The sequence below is a fragment of the Myodes glareolus genome, chromosome 7 (genome assembly GCF_982192425.1).
Source record: "Myodes glareolus chromosome 7, mMyoGla1.1, whole genome shotgun sequence".
In the NCBI taxonomy this organism is placed as follows: Eukaryota; Metazoa; Chordata; class Mammalia; order Rodentia; family Cricetidae; genus Myodes; species Myodes glareolus.
The window spans coordinates 81,686,987-81,705,764 of NC_142032.1; the positions used below are offsets into that span (position 1 = coordinate 81,686,987).

Here is an 18,778-nt window from a genome sequence, read left to right on the forward strand (position 1 = left end):
CATGTCCTATGCAGGAGTAAGACCTACTGTCAGTACATCAGGTGAAATTCTTAATGAGTGCAAATCTACCCATAGTTCATAGTTCTTGGTTTTGGAGATTAAGCAGCGACTAAAGTCTTTGGCTTGAATGTAGGGTCACATCACACAGATGACAATTACCTTCCATGCAGAAGGTAGTGTGTGCCTTCTGAGGCCAGAAATACTTTCAGCACAAGATGACTCCATTATGAGAGGGAAACTTGAGGGGTTAAAGGATTCCAAAGTTTCATGTTATACTGACATGGTGGCGCATATTCATTGAGGGCAATCGTTGTCAAGCGGACCAAACTATTTAAAACTAATTTATTTGTCTTTCTGATTCTGCAATTCACTGTACGATCTATGAGGCAGACAAAACCACTTTCCCCAATGCATTAACTTCTTCATTATCAGGGGGAAAAATGAGGATGTGCCACGCTCGGAACAATATCATCTCACCTCCCGATTTCATACCACGGCTGCTGAGCAAATAAATCTGGGCTCCGTGGGACTCCTGCAAGGCTCCACCTTCCACTGCTCTTTCCCCTAGCAACTCTAACTTTGCCTCCACCCGCCTGGGAACAACCAAAGTTGGTATCCCCCTACAGTTTGTCCCATATTCTTCAGCTCTAGAATAAGGGATCCAAGAGCCCCAGCCATGTCTAACTCCAGGCAAGAATTCCCATTCTTTCTGTGTTAGAAAGGTGACTATTGATCCCCAGCACCAGCACCCTCTTCTGTATTCTATATAGGTCACTTCTGTCTCTTGCTCAACAGCTGTCATTCCTTTTCTGTTTCCTCCACTTGTAACAGTGCTCAACACACAGTAGGCTTTTGATGAATATCTGACAAACAAGTGAACAGAATGGGCTTCTATGACTCCCCAGGGGCCTTTAAATAGACCCTTGCCCATGCTAAGAGCTGATAAAAGCACACGCCCCACCAGGTCCTATTATATAACAGCCAGTCATTCCCCCGTAGCCTGTGCCATTCTCATCGACGTAGCACAAGAGGAACTGTACGCCCTGGACTCGCTGACAAATCGCAGCCTCAGGCTCGCTACCCTGCCTTGCATGAAATATAAAATGGTGTGACTCATACAGCTATGATCACACACTTGTTTCTCCACAAACCGGCAAATGCCAACTTCTGAAGTTAATCCTGTCTTTCAGGGAGAGCAACTCGGAGATTTATTTCCAAATTGCAGCTACAAGCAAGGAAAATGGTTGCATAATCGTACAGCCCTGCCACCTTCTGCAAGTTAATTCTTCCCATGCTTCCTGGATGTGCGGTCCAGGAGAATAGTGTTGGCACCCTCTTGTCAGAGGCATGTCTTCTCAGAGACTCAGTGTCCTCGTGTCTGAGGTCCCAAAGATTCATGGGTGACACAGTCCATCAAGATTTTTCTATCACCATAGACAGCTGCCCAAACTTTGCCAGGGCAGTGGGCGATGCTGCCTGGCAGAACACATGCCCAAGTTAGTACTGGAGAATTCCTCCCCCACCACAGATTCTAATTTTAAAAGCAGTTGAAGAAAGAGGCAGGAAGGGAGGAGCTGAGGGAGCCGTGGAGATGGAGAGAACAGCCATGCTCACTTACCGGTAAATGATGCCCTTGCTCTGTAAGAAGAACAGACCGATGGCGATCTCTGCAGCATAAAATCTGAAATTGGAAAAGAATGGCGGTGGAGAGAGTCAAGGCCACCAGATGCTTGGCAACTCCCGGAAGTCGATATCATATTGAGCAAGGCACAGGGCATGGAAAGCCCACTATGACCTGTCAGCTCTACATCTCATAAAGCGCTGAGCATACGGGTGGGCGAACAGGATGGCTCCGAGTGACACATGGCGATGTGGAAAGGGCCAGGAGCTGCATAGTGGTGAGGGGCCTATGGGGTGGGTAGGCTGGTGCAGAAGGATTCTTTCACTCTGCTGAGTGTTAAAAGATTTTAGTGAGAGCATCTCACAGCTGTAGGGAGCTTAGCATGCACTTGGCATTGTTTCCAGGGTTGTCTGTTTTAATTCAACCTAGAACGTGATGCCATAGGTCCTACTAGTCCACCTTTGCTATACAAACGAGATCAGGTGCATTCAGGGTGTCATGGCCGTAGGTAGTCCCTTTGCTAAACAAACAGGGAAACTGAGGCTTAGAAATGAAGTCTGTGAAGAGCCTGGAAAAGACAGACAGCAAATAGTGGTCCAGCTAGGACTGGAAACAGCTGGCGTCTCAAGTGTAACTTCTTTGTGGAAGTCTACCAGAAAGAAAAGTCTATGGGGGAGTTCTAGGAGTACAGGTTCTGTATAGGGGTACAGGTTCTGTACAGGGGTACAGGTTCTGTACAGGGGTACAGGTTCTATACAGGGGTACAGAAACCACATTACTGTGCATCTAGGCACATCCTTAGTCCTTGTTTTGTTATGTTATTTCTTAAGGTCTAACCTCACTCTGTAGCTCAACTCTGTAACTTGTCATGTAGCCCAGGCTTGCCTCAAACGTGAAATCTCCCTGTGTAAGTCTCCCAAGGTCTGGCCACTGTGCCTGGTTCACGAAAGAGATTTTAAGAACGCTTTTTTAAAAGCCAGTTATAGCACAAGGGTTGGGTGGACCTCAGGGATCTGTGTTGAGTCCTCATAGAACATGTCACATAGCAATGAGCTAAACCCGGGTCAACTCCATGTCTGAGAAGAAGAAAGAAGCAGTCCTCGCTCTGATATCGTCACGACACTTGAGTTGGAAGCATGGGAAATAGTGCTCCTGCCTTCAGCAGGTGGGAAGAGAGGAAGGAGGCCGAAAGGAACTGCAGCCCACAGCTCTCCCAGAACTGCAGGGTGAGGCCCTCGAGGGGCTTTCGGGACTCTCTGGAGAAGCAACACGATCTAAGCAAACACCCAGGAAGGGGAATTGACGTTCATTGCTGTGGCTTTTTCTGTTCCTGCTCACCCACGGGGTTCTAAGCAAAGAAAAAGCTTAGTGAGTTTTTTTTTTAATTTTATACATTATTTCTTACTGGCTTATGCATTGGAAGGAACAAAATGGAGAACCCACAGACTGCGGCTGCTAATCAACTTGATCCTTTATCTCCCCCAAAGTCAGAGGGAAAGAGGTGTAGGAAGCAGATGAACTAACACAGGTGGGCCTCACCCACACAGATCCTCCACTAGTGCCAGAATCTTGACGTTTGCCCAGCTCCGGGTCTCGGTTCACTTGTTCGTAAAACTTGAATGAAGCTATCTCCCTCCCCGTGCTGCTCGGGATAAAACGAGACCGTGTTTGTTCAGTACTCAGGGGCTGACACAAAGAAAGCTCTCAATAAATATTAGCAAACGAACAAACAAAAACCTGCTAAAATGCTAAGACATTCTCCAAGAAAGATGGAAGACCTTCCTTAGGATTGAGGGGCCAAAAAGTAATTTTAGAGATTATGAAACAGCCTTTGGTTTAGGGCTATGAGTTCTTAGCCAGCCTTCGGGAACATAAAGAAACATCCCCAAATAAGCAGAATATGGTTCGCTTTGGCCAAATATTCCTCACAAAGAGGAAGCTTTAGATGTTGGAAAGCCTCATTGGCTAAAACGTCAAAGGCACTGGCACCCATTTATCCCAAGGAAAGGGCACAGCAGGAGCTCTGACTTACACTGCGTGGGGCTCCTTGAACCGGCCAACTTGTTGGATGTGGTACATGAGGTCACCCCCGTTCACATACTCCATCACAAAGTACAGGCGGTCCTGAGGAAAGAGAGCAGACAGCAATATCAACCAACCTCGTAGTTTCTCAGGCTCCAAATGGGGAGCAGGGAGTAGCTGGGATTTATGGTTAAAACTGCCAGGACTCTGATGCATTCTTCCATGCAGGAACCAGCATTCTCTGAGGGATAACCTCCGTGCCGCTGTCAGTATGCAGGCTAGCATAGGTGGAGTGAAACCGCTTTTAATTAGTAACTACAAATTGAAATTCATTTGTGCTGGAAAATATAATTAACGCATGGATCTTACTACTTAATTGATATTATTGTTTAGAACAGGGTTTGCTGGAACAAAAAGTAGGAAGTACTGGGTGGATAATTTTACAGTAGTAGGTGCCTGTGGGAGCCGATCTTCACGTCGGCTCTCCAGTGATTTCACTTCCTAACATGCATGCCCTCCCGTACCACCTCCCCTCAACGACGGGGCTAATAACAGCATGCACGATTTGGGGATGAGGTCACAAAAGACCTCACAGCTTCCACTCTGCACTTTCTTGAATTATGTCTCCTATGGCAGCCGTGATCTGGAGACACAAAACCAACACTAGAAGAGACCTATCGGCAAAGACCCAATGCTTCTTATCCACAGACAGCGTCGGCTCTCTAGTCATGTGAACAAATCACCCTGGAAAAGACTATTTCTCCTCGGTCAAGCTTTCAGGGGATTGCAGTCCCCACGGGCCACTTGACTGTAACATCATTTGAGACTAGATATTGGACTTTTAGGGAGGTGTGCCAGCCCAAATCCCTGACGGGAAAGAACTGTGAAGCGATAAGTGTGTACTGTTGCTTTAAGTCACAGAGTTTCGAGGTACTAAGTGGCAGACATCTGACCTGGTGGCTGGCAAAATCAACCAATTAGCAAAGTTTGAAAACAGTCTAGGAAGACATCGCTGTGGTTTGAGCCTGAAATACCTTCCCAAATGTTCATGTGTTGAAGGCCTGAGCCCTAACTGTGGTAGTTACCTTCCTTGACACTGATTGGAAACCAGAGACTACTACTTAAGGGGATGACAGGTCTGTTTTGGCTCATGGTTTCTGTCCATGGTCACCTGCCTCCACAGTTTTAGATTAGATCCATACGAAACAGAACGTCAAGGTGACAGCAACAGGTGGGAGACCCACTCATCTGAGGGCAAACAGGAACTAGACAGAGGAAATACAGAAAAAGTCAGGACAGACAATAGTCCCTGGGAGCATCCTCAGGTCACCTACTGACCTTATTGGTTCCACCGCCTACTTCATTACTTCCCAGTTAAACATCCTCATACTGTGACTGGATTAATCCACTGCCTAGACAAGAGCTCTTAGGACCCAGTTACCTCCCACAAGTCCACCTGCTGGTAGCTAAAACCTCGGTGGTCTATGAGTCTATGAAGACACATTATATTCAACCCAAAACATCAGTGTATCAGAGTCTAGAGGTGATGCCTTGGGAAATTGGTTGGATCATGAGACTTCTGGCTTCATTGATGGGTTAATTTACTTATGGGTCATAACTTATTAAGCTCTGGGGAGGCAGTGGAACTTTAGGAGATGGTACCTAGCTAGAGGAAGTGGGTCACTGGGACATGACCTTGAAGGGTATATTTTTGTCTCTGACTACTTCCCTAGCCCTCCTTCCTGTCTATGCTCCACCACAGCGCTCGGCCATTAGGTTTACTCCATTGATGGGAGAAAAGGCCATAGACTGAACTCTGTGAAGCCATGGGCCATAGACTGAACCCTGTGTAGCCACAGGTCATAGACTGAACCCTGTGAAGACACGAGCCAAAATTCACCTTTTTTTCCCTTTAAATTGTTTTCCTCAGACATTTTGTTACAGGAAGTATTTATGTGTGCCAAGCATATCTCAGGCATTTTCATGGCGAATCCAGCAAATTGCCTAAATCTCTCAAGACTGAAGTTTAAAAGGAAAGCGCATGCCATCATGACCTTCCTGTCATGAGAAATGACATTTTGAAGAAACCCCTGCACCTTTCCCTTCAGCTGTCAGACTGTGAAGACAATGGATCCCCCCAAAATAAAATTTCCCCAGAAATCCCACACAGGGAGAAGGAGAAGCCGAAGAACTGGTATCCAGTCAGAGGAGGAACTCGCCTCTCAGGAAGAGATTACACACAGTCTGTCAGTCTGCCAGACCACCCTGCAGGACAGACCAGAGCCAAGACAGTGATGGGTCAGTGCAGGGCAGGATAACACCTTGAGCTGGACAGTTAGTTAGTCATGTCCAGACTCCCTCTATGGAAAGCTAAGCCGTGTCAATAACCCCCAAGAGAGACTCCATCTTACCTATGTGGCCAAAGAGGATAATCTAATCTCCCTTCTCTGCTTTTTATAAGCAACAACAAGAACCTAAAACAAGCACACATGCAGATATGAAATGACTGGGACCAGGACAAAATCTGAATCTCAGCTTCGGGGATTTTCCACGTGTCTCTCAAGGCATGCTGTGAACGTCTTTCAGGTCAGGGGCGGCGTGAGGTTCTTTCTGGTACCATGTGCATACAGTAGGTGCCCCGAGGGTGAAAGAACACATGTTTAGAAGTCAAAGAGACTATTTAGAAACCCAACTGTGGCTCTTGATAGCAGAGAATCTTGAGTGTTAACATTTGGGTCCCCTCATTTGAATCCGATGCAAGGTGCTGCTGGTGAGGTTAATGAGGCAAAAGGTATCATGGTCCGTGGGAAATGTCCACCTGATATTTGACGCTTCTCCTTCTGACAAAGAGTGTTTGCTAAATGAATGAACGGCATCTCCTCTTCTTAGTTCTGTTTGGTTTAGATCATTCCTTTATTCTGCTTTCTTTTGGCTTGCAGGGCCTGCACTATTTGCAGGAAACTAAAATCCCCCTCATGTTCCCAGGCTAAAAAAACTGTTTCCTCTAAATTAACCCACCCAGGCTAAGTCAGGTCTGCTTGTTATATTCTTCCGTGAACCTCTCTGTCTGTCCCCTCTGATCTTATCATAGTTGGTAATTATATATTTAACTGGATGATAGTCTATCCCATCTGTTTATCCATCTATCCATTAAGTAAAGAAATAGTCACAGAGCCCTCCTAGGTAGCAGATTACAGGTGCTGGAGAGAAAAGCGACAAACAAAACCAACAAAATTCCCTAGCCTCTATATTTCAACTTAGCAGAGTGAGTGATATTGCTAGAGAGAATACTAAAGGTAATAAACAGAGTGCCTAAGGTTGCAAGGGCTACATTAAAAAAATGCAGGTTAGAGAGACTGGGATGTTGGCAGATGAGACAGGGAAAAAGACTTCCAACTGCAATCAGGTGCTCAGGATAAAAGTCACTGAGAAGATGTTTGAGCAAAACCACCCAGAGCAGGGATGTGTCTAAGGCAGGAAACAGCCTATGCAAAGGCCGTGGGCAGAGAGTCCACCCACTATGCCCTGGGATCCATCAGGAACCAGTGATAATGGAGAACAGAGAAAAGGGGATACAGAAAAACGTGGAAGAGGGGACCAGAGCTGAGCTGACTCAGGATAGGGGATCTGAACCTGAGAGAAGGTACAGACTTGGGCTTCACTTTGTGAATGATTGTCTATGATGGACAGCACCCCATGCCCAATATCTCAGGCCAAATCAATCCACTGATACAAATTAATGAGTAAATGGATGAAGGACACAGGAATTCGTGGGCACCTGAAGCACCATTATGACTTGGAAGGCTCAGCAGCTTCCCTGGGAATGGGACTCAGAATATCATTCTATGTCCCTGGGCCTGTGACCCCCGTGTATAATGAAGACAGTATAACCATCCATCTCCAAGACAGTGGCCCCAGAAAGACACACAGAACTGTGCACCGTGACTCTGACAAAGACAGGGAGGGGCACCTGGCTTCTCAAGCCAGATCAGTACTGACTTGAACAGATCACCAAGTCAATCTGTGGGCCATAGCATTTTTTAAAGAGAAAAATGAAGCAAGAATTAGAATGGAATGGAACTTAAAAGTAGAACAGAAAGGGCCAAAGTCCCGTGTACAGAGCACTGAGTATGTCTCCATTACATGGGAGTCGGGTTCTTTAACGTGTTGGTAAAGCTGAGGTTTGTTGTAAAAGTTGGTATTACATGAAAAGCTGCAAAGTTGGGGGAACAAGAGCAAGGAGGAAGCCGCAGGGCAAAGGTCCCGTCTCCAAAATGAGCACGGGGTGGGAATGCCATTCTGTTACCTACCAGCTGTGCAATGACATGCAACTGTTTAGCCTCTCTGCTCTCCAGATTTCTCTTCACTTACACAGTGGATACTCCCACCTGCTCATTAGAGTACTAAGCAAGATGGCATATACGGACTGCCTAAGATGCTGGCCTTAGAACAAATATTTCATCCAGTGTGTGAAGAAAAAAAAATTCCTTCCAAATTCATAGGCTTTTGTGTGACTCTATATAACCAGTATTGTATGTTTGTCAAGTGTGTATTTTAAGGTATTGCACAGATAATAATGACACAAAGCCACTTCACCAAGCCTTTGATGTATACCTGAGTTTTACATATTTTGCTTTTTTTTGTATATCTAAAGGACCCATTATGGCAAGTACTAGATCATTCTCTGCCTTAATACATGGAAGCTAATGTGGAGAAAGGTTAACAGTCACCCAGCTGGTAAGTGGCAGAGGCGGGACTTGAATCAAGACGGATCAGTTCTAGGGTCAAGGGATCAGTTCTAGGGTCAACACTCGAAGCTTCTCACTTTACTGGCCCCAGTGAGGACAAGCAGCAGGGAAGGGTCTGAACTCACAGACATCACAGAGAAATGTACGGATGCATCCTTCCTTCGAAGCCACCAGCCCGGCAGGGGAGAAGGTTCACAGGGCTCTACCCAGGCATCCAGCTAGAGCTGGCAGGTTTACAGCAAGCGGAGCAAGTCAACCAATTACATATCTTTTGAAATGGTCTCTTTCTTTCTCAGATCAATACTGTTTCCCCTTCTAACAACCTAATGAGAGGCAGGGAGGGAAACGGGAAGGTTGAATATGCGGTTTGCACAAAGGTCACGCTGAAGATGGTGGCAGAAAGCAGACAGTACGCCAGAGCCAACGACACTCAGCCCCTGGTTCTGGGTGGAGGGGGGTGATAGAAAACAGCCTAAAAATAGCATCTGTCTTTGCCACACACTGAAGAGAACCAAAACACTTGCTTTTAAAAATTATTTTTAAAACTAGCAGATGGCATCGGCCACAGAGGGAGAAGTGAGGGAGAGATTTTACTTGCTTAATTTCTGGCTAGATTAATTCAACTTGCCCCCCAAACTCAACAGTAGGAATCCCATCACCACGATGGATGAAGGGAACTTTACGGTTTGTTTCCACTGCTAACTATATGTGGAGAACCCGGATGTTCACCATTTTTGAATTGTACCAGGCTAGCGTTGGCCTGCCAATGCCTCAGTTATTAAATATTATGGCTGGCATCTTGCTGTCCCTTTTTCTCTAAACACTTAATGATGTCCACTCTGTGTCAGGTAGTCTTGCTGTTGTGAGGAATCCACAGTGTCCAGTGTGGAGGATTCTCCAGGTACCTCCCCAAATAGCAATGTTTCTCAAAACAGGGTAACAGATAATTTTAAGTAACCATAAGTGCATAGGTTTGTGCTTTTTATAATTTGTGTTTTGGAGTTTAAAAATATAATTAAACATAGGCAACTTCTCATTTCATGGGTATTATTGCTGACGAGGAGGAATAAGGCACATGGAGCCACATACAACAGGGCGCCATAGGTGGGACCAGATACCATCCGAAGATGACAAAGGAAAAGGAAATTCCAGCTGTCCCCCTGAATGGATTCAAGTTCTTCACCAAGTTTAAGTTCTCTGTTAAAACGTACTTAAATGCAATTTGAAATGTAAAATTATTTACAAATTAGTCTTAGAAATTTACTTCATGAATTTTTGTTGATATTTGCTTTGGTTTTGGTTTTCTTTTCTGGGCATGGTAGTACAGACTTAAAATGAAGAACTTGGGAGGCTGAGACAGGAAGATTGTAATACCATCTTGGGCTAATTAGCAGGAAATAAGAAAGTTAAAAATCACTTTGAAAACAGAAACATAATTGTTTATATATGTTAAAACTTTATAAATAGAAAGTCATTGTTTCTGTAAAAAAACATAAACTCACATCTGGATTCTGCTATTTACATTCTATAACCGATTTGACTTTCGTTCATCAGTACTTTAAACAATTTACTTTTAAAAAACAAACACCATTTGTCCATACCACAAAGTTCCTTTCCTACCGTAGTCAGGAATAACGAAGTTTGGAATGTGCAGCTGGAGGCTATCTAAAGCAAACCTTGAACAGAGGCAAGTTTGAGAACTTTCTCTGAGCATTGATTTTTTTTGGCGTGTGAGTCATGGTATTAGTCATTATAGGTGCCCAGATAAAGAGTAAGCTACATACCTTGTCTCTGGAGCATCCAAATTCTTGGCTAAATTATACATATAACTAACTCAAACCACAATCAAAATAAAATGCAATATAAGAAATGACATTAAGAGTCCCAGAAGTAAACCTCCAGACCTGAGCTCACTATAGGGCCTCTTCCACAGCTCCCAACTCTCATCCAATTCGCTTTCTCCTCCATAGCTCCCTGAAACTTGGCTTTGCTTCCCACTCTTCTTACAAAACCATGGTCTCAAACATTCCTAGTCTTCACACCTATGGGTTTTGACAAGGGTTTACTTGATGAACCACACCCCCCCATATAGGAATCATCACGTATTTATTGAGGATTAGTGCAAAGCCTAGCACGGCTCTCCCCTCCCGTCACAGCTCAGAGCCTTTCTCCGGACTGATGCGCATTGACTTGTATTTCTATCTTTCCCCTCTCTCCTGAGCTCCAGGTGGCTCCAGCTGGCTCCAGGACGTCTCCAAGTGGGTGTTCCACCGTCATCTCCAATTAAAAGCTCAGAACGGCAAATTCCCCAGCTTTCTCTTCAGACTAGCCAGTCTGCTCGGCCTTAAAGCGCCTCCTTCAGACCGAGGCTGCTCTGACTCTTCCCTTTGGCCTGCAAGCTGAATGTGGCTGCTGTCCAGTCTCGGCTCTCTTTTCTTTATTTCTTGCATTCCATCAGCACATCGAAAATAAATAAATAAATAAATACATAGATAGATACATCAATGGATAAACAAGTAAGTAAAATGTCGGTCTGTCACCATGTCATGTACAACGGTTGTACAGGACTTTCCAAATCTGGAATCCGAGTACAGGGGACAGTCATTTAAAATGATGGCTGCGTGGCATGTACACAATTCATCTGAGGGCCCGCACATGGGGCCAGGGAGCGCAGAGAGACAGTCCTCCCTCAGTCTAGGTGAAATAGTGGGGCATGATGCCTGTGTGGTGGTGAGGGGGGTTTCTGACATTTTCTCTGTGGTGATGGTATATACGTGTGTGGCGTCTGCACACAAGGGCCCACGTTTGTGTGTGCAGCCTAGAGGATGGCATTGAAGGGCCTGCTTGATCACTCTGCCTTATTTCTTTCAGACAGGGCCTCGCTGCTCTGAAACGGGCAGTCAGCAAGTTCTTGTGAGCCTCCTGTCTCCCCGCACACAGACCCGGCACTAGGGTTACAGGTGCATGGAGCTGTGCCCAGCTGTTTATATAGGAGCTGGGATCCAAATTCAGTTCCCTGTGCTTGTGGGACCAGCATTGTCATTCACTAGGCCATCTTCCCAGGTCCCTGGCCATATTTAATTAGACCTTGGGGAGAACACCAGCCACGTGGGCAGCTTTTGGGCCACGTTCTAAGATGAGCTGCGGTAAGTCTTCTACAGAACGATTTTTAATGATTTTCCAAGGCTGGTCCATGAGTTCAGTGTGTCTGTAAGTTGCTCCCTTTATCGCACACAGCCATCTGCTTCTCTCCAGAGGAGCTGTGAAATGCTGTGACCACGAGCTCTGGCTTTGGCATCCGCCAGTCCTGGTTCGCACCCTAGTTATACAGGATACTTGCTCTGAGACCTGGGGTTGGTTATTCACACTCTCTGTCCTCCCAAACAAAGTAGACGCACAGCAGCTTCTCCTCCATATGGGAGGAGGCGATGCATGCCACGTCTGTGTGAATTCACAGAGCTTCATTGAGGTACATGTGTGGTCAAGGACCTGCGTCCACACTCAACTCTCCGTTCGCCCATTGTATAGCTTGAGGAGTCTAATCCCAAACAAGAACTTGCTGCTCTTTTTGTTTTATCTTCCTATTGCCCTTTCACAGATGCAAAAGTTCTCAGGGTTAGAAGCACCTTTCTTCTTCTGGGGATGCCATAGATTTCAGACTATGGGATGCGTATCCCAAGACCGCCATTGAGAAAGCAGAGAGACCCCAACTGCCTTTAACTCCGCCTGCCCTAGCACCTATACTCAGTTTGCATTTCTGCTTCCTTACCTGCCCACAAGAGCCTCTAATCATTGCAACCTTGGGTACTAGCTTCCTCTCCTCTGAGGCACTGAAGACTGTTTTCCCGGACTCCACTGGCATCCTACCACCTAACAGGAACACCACTTAACTTCCAAGTAGACAGAACACTTCGTATAGGGTTCCTACTGGGGTAGTAGTACCCAATGAGCACTTGACCAGGCCATGAAAAACACCTGACATAAGCTGAATCAATCAGATTCTCTTCCTCATGAATTAAAACTCAGAGACTTTGCTGGATATGGACGAGGGGAACCACACTTGCCACAAGCGGTGAGAAACACAGAAATAGTATTTATTTTTTTTTAAAAAAAAAAGCAGACAAATCTGCCTTCAGTTTACAAATTCTAGGTCCTTCCAAGGTCAAGCATACCTGTGCCTTTGTTTCTTTCCCATGAAGTCTTTCTTAGTGTCAGTAATTGCTTTTGTTTATGCATGAGGTAATTGAGTGTGGGATAGAAGTGTTCTGTTTCATATAACCCAGTCATCTCTGATCAAAACCTTTGCCAGAACCTTCTTTGGCATTGCCCTCAGGCCCCATCACACCCTGGCCTGAATCACCATTGCCCCTTGGATGCTCTTGAGGTTCAAGGGTCAAGACCGTCCCCGTCTCTAGTTCTGTCCTCCTTTGTATTCTGGGTGATGCTTCTCCCAGCATGCCTTGCAGCTGAGTTATTGCTGGGCCATGGCAGCAAATATGGGGAGGAAGTAACTTCTGTCCTTCAATGACTCATGAAATCTAATTCTATTTAAGAGAGAGAGAGAGAGAGAGAGAGAGAGAGAGAGAGAGAGAGAGAGGTGCATATGTTCAATTGAAAAGAAAACAGTTAAAATAGATGTTTTGCTGAAGAAATTTAACTGCTTGTGCCCACTGGCGGTTGAGAAATTACATGAATGTGCCTGGCTGACAATTGTCCCCGAGGAAAACTGCAAAAAGATGGGAGGAAATGAAGTTATTTTGTGCCCGTGCAGCAAGGGGCCCCAGCCCAGCTCTGATCACAAAACCAGTTTCCACTTGCTGTTTGTTAGCTTCGCTTTACCGTCTCTTTTAATCCGCATGTGATGGGCTCCCTTTATGAGATGATAAGACCCACGTTCAGAGCTATTAGTGACTTTCTAGGAGTCCTGTGACCAGTAATCACAGGTCCATATCCATCTCCTTGGGGGAATGCATCCTTTGCCCTGTGTGCTTCTGGGCCAACTCACTGGAGTCGCTTTGCCTGAGCCTGGCTCATCTAATGAGCAGTTTTCTAAAACTTAACTCTCTTCTAAAAGCTATTGCATCTATTTTGCCATCTTGTGGCAATTTAAAAATTTTTAAGAGACTGAGATGGCTCATGGGTTTTTACCTACGAGTGCCCTCGCTTTGCCATGTAAACATGAAGACCCGAGTTCTAATCCTCTGCATCCAAAATCTTGGGTGTGGCTGCATGTACCTGTAACCCCAACTCTGTGAGGTGTAGATATATTGCAATCATTGGAGCATGCTGACCTTGTCTCAGGGTAATAAGGGGCAGAGCAGATCACACATGTCATGGTACATGTGTGACTGTGTACATGGGTATGCGTGCCTGTATATACATGTGTGGATATAAATTTGAATTTATATCTGAATTTGAATTCATTTTTTATTAGATATTTCTGAAATATTGGGAACCCTCCCCTGAATCTAATCAATATGTTGATTTGACCATGCCTACTTCTGATTCTTTCCTGTGTGCATATTTAGATTCAATACATTTAGAATGCACCAAGTGAAATTTATTATTCTATATTCTCCACTCACATGGAAAACACCACACATACTTCTGAAAAGTTTGAAAATACAGCATAAGGGTACTTCTGATAGGGTTTCGCTTTTCTAAACAACTTTTTAAAATTTCATTTCAAGAACGGCAAAAACTACCCTGGGTAGCATTGGATGCGTTTCATTTTCATCTGTTTTGACCACTTTACAATTTTTGTTTAAACTTCTATCTTGAACCTTTAATTTTCTATCTCTCTAGGAAAAAAAAAACTACCAAGTTTGCAGTATGCTACAATAGATTTGTCATTCTTTTAAAGATAGCTGATTCATACAGGAATTCTGGGTCACAAAATACAACATGACAATCCACTCAGGCTCCTCTGGCCCTCTGGCGGCTCCTCAGACATAGCGGGTGTACTCCTGCCTGGGGCTTTCACGCACAATCTGCCTGCGCTCTGCCCCCGCTCTGCCCCCAGAGTGCCCCGCCTGCTCTGGTTGCTGCTCAAATGTCAGCCTTTCCACACAGACTTTCCCTGCTGATCCCATCCAAACCCATCACCTCACAGCACCTGTCCTCCTGACTCTAGCCTCTCCACTGCTGTCACAGCTTCCATTTTCCCGTTCCTGGTAGAACGGGAATCCCAAAGGAATGGGGACTTGACCTTTTGTTCACTGTGTCCCTCATGGTAACACCACAGGCGACTGGACACAATGGGTTTGACAAATACCTACGATTTGAAATGATTGGGCATGGGAACCCTCTGCACATCAGCCATGTGCTCTGACTTTCAGGGACGCTGCCGGCCCCAGCTCTGCTGCCCACCCCCAGCCTCCCTCCAAGGCCAAGGGCACAGCAGGGTGAGCACATGGACTGTGTCAGATGACCACCCCAGAGGACCTCCCAGAAACCTTTCTGCTCATCTAAGCCACAGTAGCAATGGCCACGATGCTCCCCACACTTAGTCACACCCAGGTAGAAAATCCTAGGTAACCGTTACAGAATCCACCTAGAGTGGGGGTAACACCTCACAGTAGAAAGAACACTGAACATATTAGGAAACTCTGCCTCTAATTCTAGGGTCTCCATTTGCCAATCAGCAACCTGAGTCACTTTAATTTGGGGGGGGCTCAATTTCCTTTGGGCAGAAAAGCAGACAATTATGAATCGTGGATCCAACAATATAAAGGGAAAATGTTTGGTGACCACGGGGGTGGAAACATAAGGTTTTACAGGGCAGGTGAGAGGTGACAGACTGGGTTAGAGCTCATGCCCAGACAGAGACATCTGTGTGTTGGGGATTCCAACCAAGGACTATCAGGTAGAATGATAGCCAGGTCATCCACACTCAAAAGATCTCCTTGTGTATTAATGTATATGTTAAGTGTAATAGTATCACAGCTACTCTGCCTAGGTTCAGATCCTGGCCCTGACATGTCTTAGCTGTGTAGCCTCAGCTTCACTCCTCTGTGAAATAGTTATGCTAGTCAGATCCACCTAAGAGTTGCCAAGGAGCTTAAATTTGTAACCCCTATGCCACGCATAAAGTGGGCATTATTATATTATTTCATGCAAAATTAGAATAACCTGTACTTAGCTTCAAAAGCAAGGAAATGGAACTAGATAGATGGCTCAGCAGTTAAAAGCACTCTCTACTCTTCCGGAGGACCCAGGTCCAGTTCCCAGCACCCAACTGGGGGACTCACAACTGTCTGTACCTCTAACTCTAGCTCCAGGGTCTTTGATACCCTCTTCTGTCTCCTCAGTTGCCCACATGCACTTGTTTTACATACACATACACAAGATACATACACACAGACACACACACACACACACAAATTTTTAAAAGTCAGGCTGGATATGATGACAGATGTCTTTAATCCCAGCACTCAGCAGGTAGAGACAGAAGGATATTGTTGAATTGGAGTCCAGACTAGTCTACATAGAGAGTTCCAGGATAGACAAGACTACATAGGAGACCCTCTCTCAAAAAACAAAACATGAAAATAAAAATAGTAAATCTTTTTTAAATAAAGAAAATAACATAGGTTGGGGTATTTTATGCAATAAGAAGATGCACAGAACACAGATGATATGGCTGGGTGTCTGTCTGAACACAGCTGAGATGGTCAGGTGTCTGTCTGAACACGGTTGAGATGGTCAGGTGTCTGTCTGAACACGGCTGAGATGCTCGGGTGTCAGTCTGAACACAGTTGAGATTGTCAGGTGTTTGTCTGAACACAGCTGAGATGGTCAGGTGTCAGTCTGAACACGGCTGAGATGGTCAGGTGTCTGTCTGAACACAGCTGAGATGGTCAGGTGTCAGTCTGAACACAGCTGAGATGGTCAGGTGTCAGTCTGAACACAGCTGAGATGGTCAGGTGTCAGTCTGAACACAGCTGAGATGGTCAGGTGTCTGTCTGAACACAGCTGAGATGGTCGGGTGTCAGTCTGAACACAGCTGAGATGCTCGGGTGTCAGTCTGAACACAGCTGAGATGGTCAGGTGTCTGTCTGAACACAGCTGAGATGGTCAGGTGTCTGTCTGAACACAGCTGAGATGGTCAGGTGTCTGTCTGAACACAGCTGAGATGGTCAGGTGTCAGTCTGAACACAGCTGAGATGGTCAGGTGTCTGTCTGAACACAGCTGAGATGGTCAGGTGTCTGTCTGAACACAGCTGAGATGGTCAGGTGTCAGTCTGAACACAGCTGAGATGCTCGGGTGTCAGTCTGAACACGGTTGAAAAGCCTGGGTGTCTGCTACTCTCTCAGCTGGCTTCACCAGGCCTTTTTGCTTAGAGAAAATGGATTTCTCTAAGCATCCCCCACCCCACCCCTGGAAAAACAAAACATAGCCCCTAGAGATGGGCTAACTGTTTCATCTTATTGTTAACTGGTGAGAAGGTTGCCTGCTGAATCCCTTGGCTTTCCAGAGAGGGAGACAGCCTGGAAGGAGTCACAGAACTTCTCCCAACCAGGACAATATTCCACGGACTCGCACAGTTCCCAGTCCTTTCTCCCTGGCATGGGACGTCTCCTGGAGGAAGACCTAGTGCTTGGTACTCTTGTCACATAGATGCTCCTGGAATAGCACAGGTGTGGGGAGACCACTTATCATCAAAAAATTATCCCCAAATCCACTCCACATTGCCATTTTCCAAATAGTTCATGGCTAATGAAGATGCTATCCTTTAATGAATATTAGTCACAAGAGACTCATTTCTCCCCATCCCGACACACCCAACTGACATGGCGACCATTGTTCCAGGCTCGCTACTGGTCTGTTTACCAGGCAGTTTGTCATTCACACACTGATGTCCATGAGTCAGTTTGGGAATCAATCGTGGAAACGGGGGAGGGAAGCCTCAGGGTTTATGTCCTGACTCTCTTAGCATCTGGACCCCTTCTGGACTAAATTCCCCACAGTAGCATTACAGATATTTGACTTCTTTTGTAACTGCTGTTGTAATCATTGCCAAGTACCCACACAACATAAATTATCATTCGCTTACAGTTTATTTACAGTGATTCTCACTTTTTCTTGAAAGTTAACTTTAAAAGCAAGATTTAGCCCCCTCCCCCACCCCTTCGAGCACAGTTGTGAACCAATTCACTAATTCAGGATAATTCCTGAAGCTTAGAAAAGGGAAGAAAGGAAGCATCAGTTCTGTCTTTTCTGTATGAACCAGATCACCAGGGAACAAGTGAGGGGAAGCTGCTCTTTGCAGGAGCATTGCAGCTAGCTAACACTAGGCAGACATTCCCATCTTATATCCTCCAATGAGCGAATGGACTTAGTGCTGAGCATCGGTCAGGCCAACATCACCAAGATCCTTGAGCATTGCCTGTCGTGATGACAGACTGCATCCAGAACCTAGGGCCACCTACAGATTTACTTAGGGATGGAAACTGAGTCTGACCAATCCTCTAGACCCAGCTGCCAATTTGCAGAAAAAGCGAGGGGCAGAGAAGCATGCAGAGGTGCCATGAGACTGCAGTAAGCAAACCCCAGACTGAAAACACTTCAGACCAAATAGCCCAGAATTCTCAGCAGATCAAAGAATGTGACCGAAGGGCTTAGGGGCTCACTAGATTAGCAACAAAAAGTATACCAAATTAGATGCAGGATACAACAGGTACAACAGCAACCATTCCATCTCACCTCGAGAGTGAGATTTAAAATCTGTGTAGGTTGAAAACTGGAGGGTACAAGAGAATCCTACAAAAACCCTGAAAGCATCTTGAAGTCTCAAGGCCATTGGCCTCTCAGAGAACCACTCAGAGAATCTGCAGGAATGAACTCTTAATTCGCACCTGTGTTCTGGCATCTTCTCCTGGGCAATGGAGGCCTGCATCTAACAGGACCAGGGAAGGGAAGGACCCACTGAAGTGACATCTTGCTCTTGCAGAGGCAGAAGCAGAGATGTTCCAACTCATCCTGGCAACCATGTTCTGAGCTCACCAGTCCTTTTAGGACTGTGCTCTCAGGAAATCCTTCACTGTTAAGGCTCCTAGTGAAGGTCACAGGCAACCTGCAGAGATGTACGCATGCTCCTCCCAAGACCTGGGATGACTGACTGTAACTATCTAGAATCTGTCTCCCCAGTTCACCACCTAATGTTAGACAAGGCTTGGCTTGTCTGGATATAAAACTATTTGACTGAGTTGGGACAGTGTCTACCCTGAGAGACAGCATTCGGGGGCAAACTTGAGAATTGTCAACTGACTTCTGTGGGGCCAGCATCCTTCAGCTTCCACAAGGCAAACTGCTCGGGTATCACCAAGGACCCAGTATTTCCTTGGGATGGCTACTGTTAAGATAGCATTACTAGCCAAAGCCTGT

At 45.7% G+C, this 18,778-nt stretch overlaps 1 protein-coding gene across 2 annotated transcripts in view; it reads right to left on the minus strand.

The window, feature by feature from the left end:
- The window catches only part of Prkcb (protein kinase C beta), a 344,919-nt gene that overhangs the window by 49,163 nt on the left and 276,978 nt on the right, over positions 1-18,778 (minus strand). For both annotated transcript variants that reach the window (XM_087908489.1, XM_087908488.1), the window contains exons 11-12: positions 3,654-3,745; positions 1,619-1,681 (exon numbers count right to left, since the gene is read on the minus strand). In XM_087908489.1, coding sequence (XP_087764615.1) covers positions 1,619-1,681; positions 3,654-3,745 — 155 coding nt within the window. The remainder of the gene's footprint in view (positions 1-1,618; positions 1,682-3,653; positions 3,746-18,778) is intronic.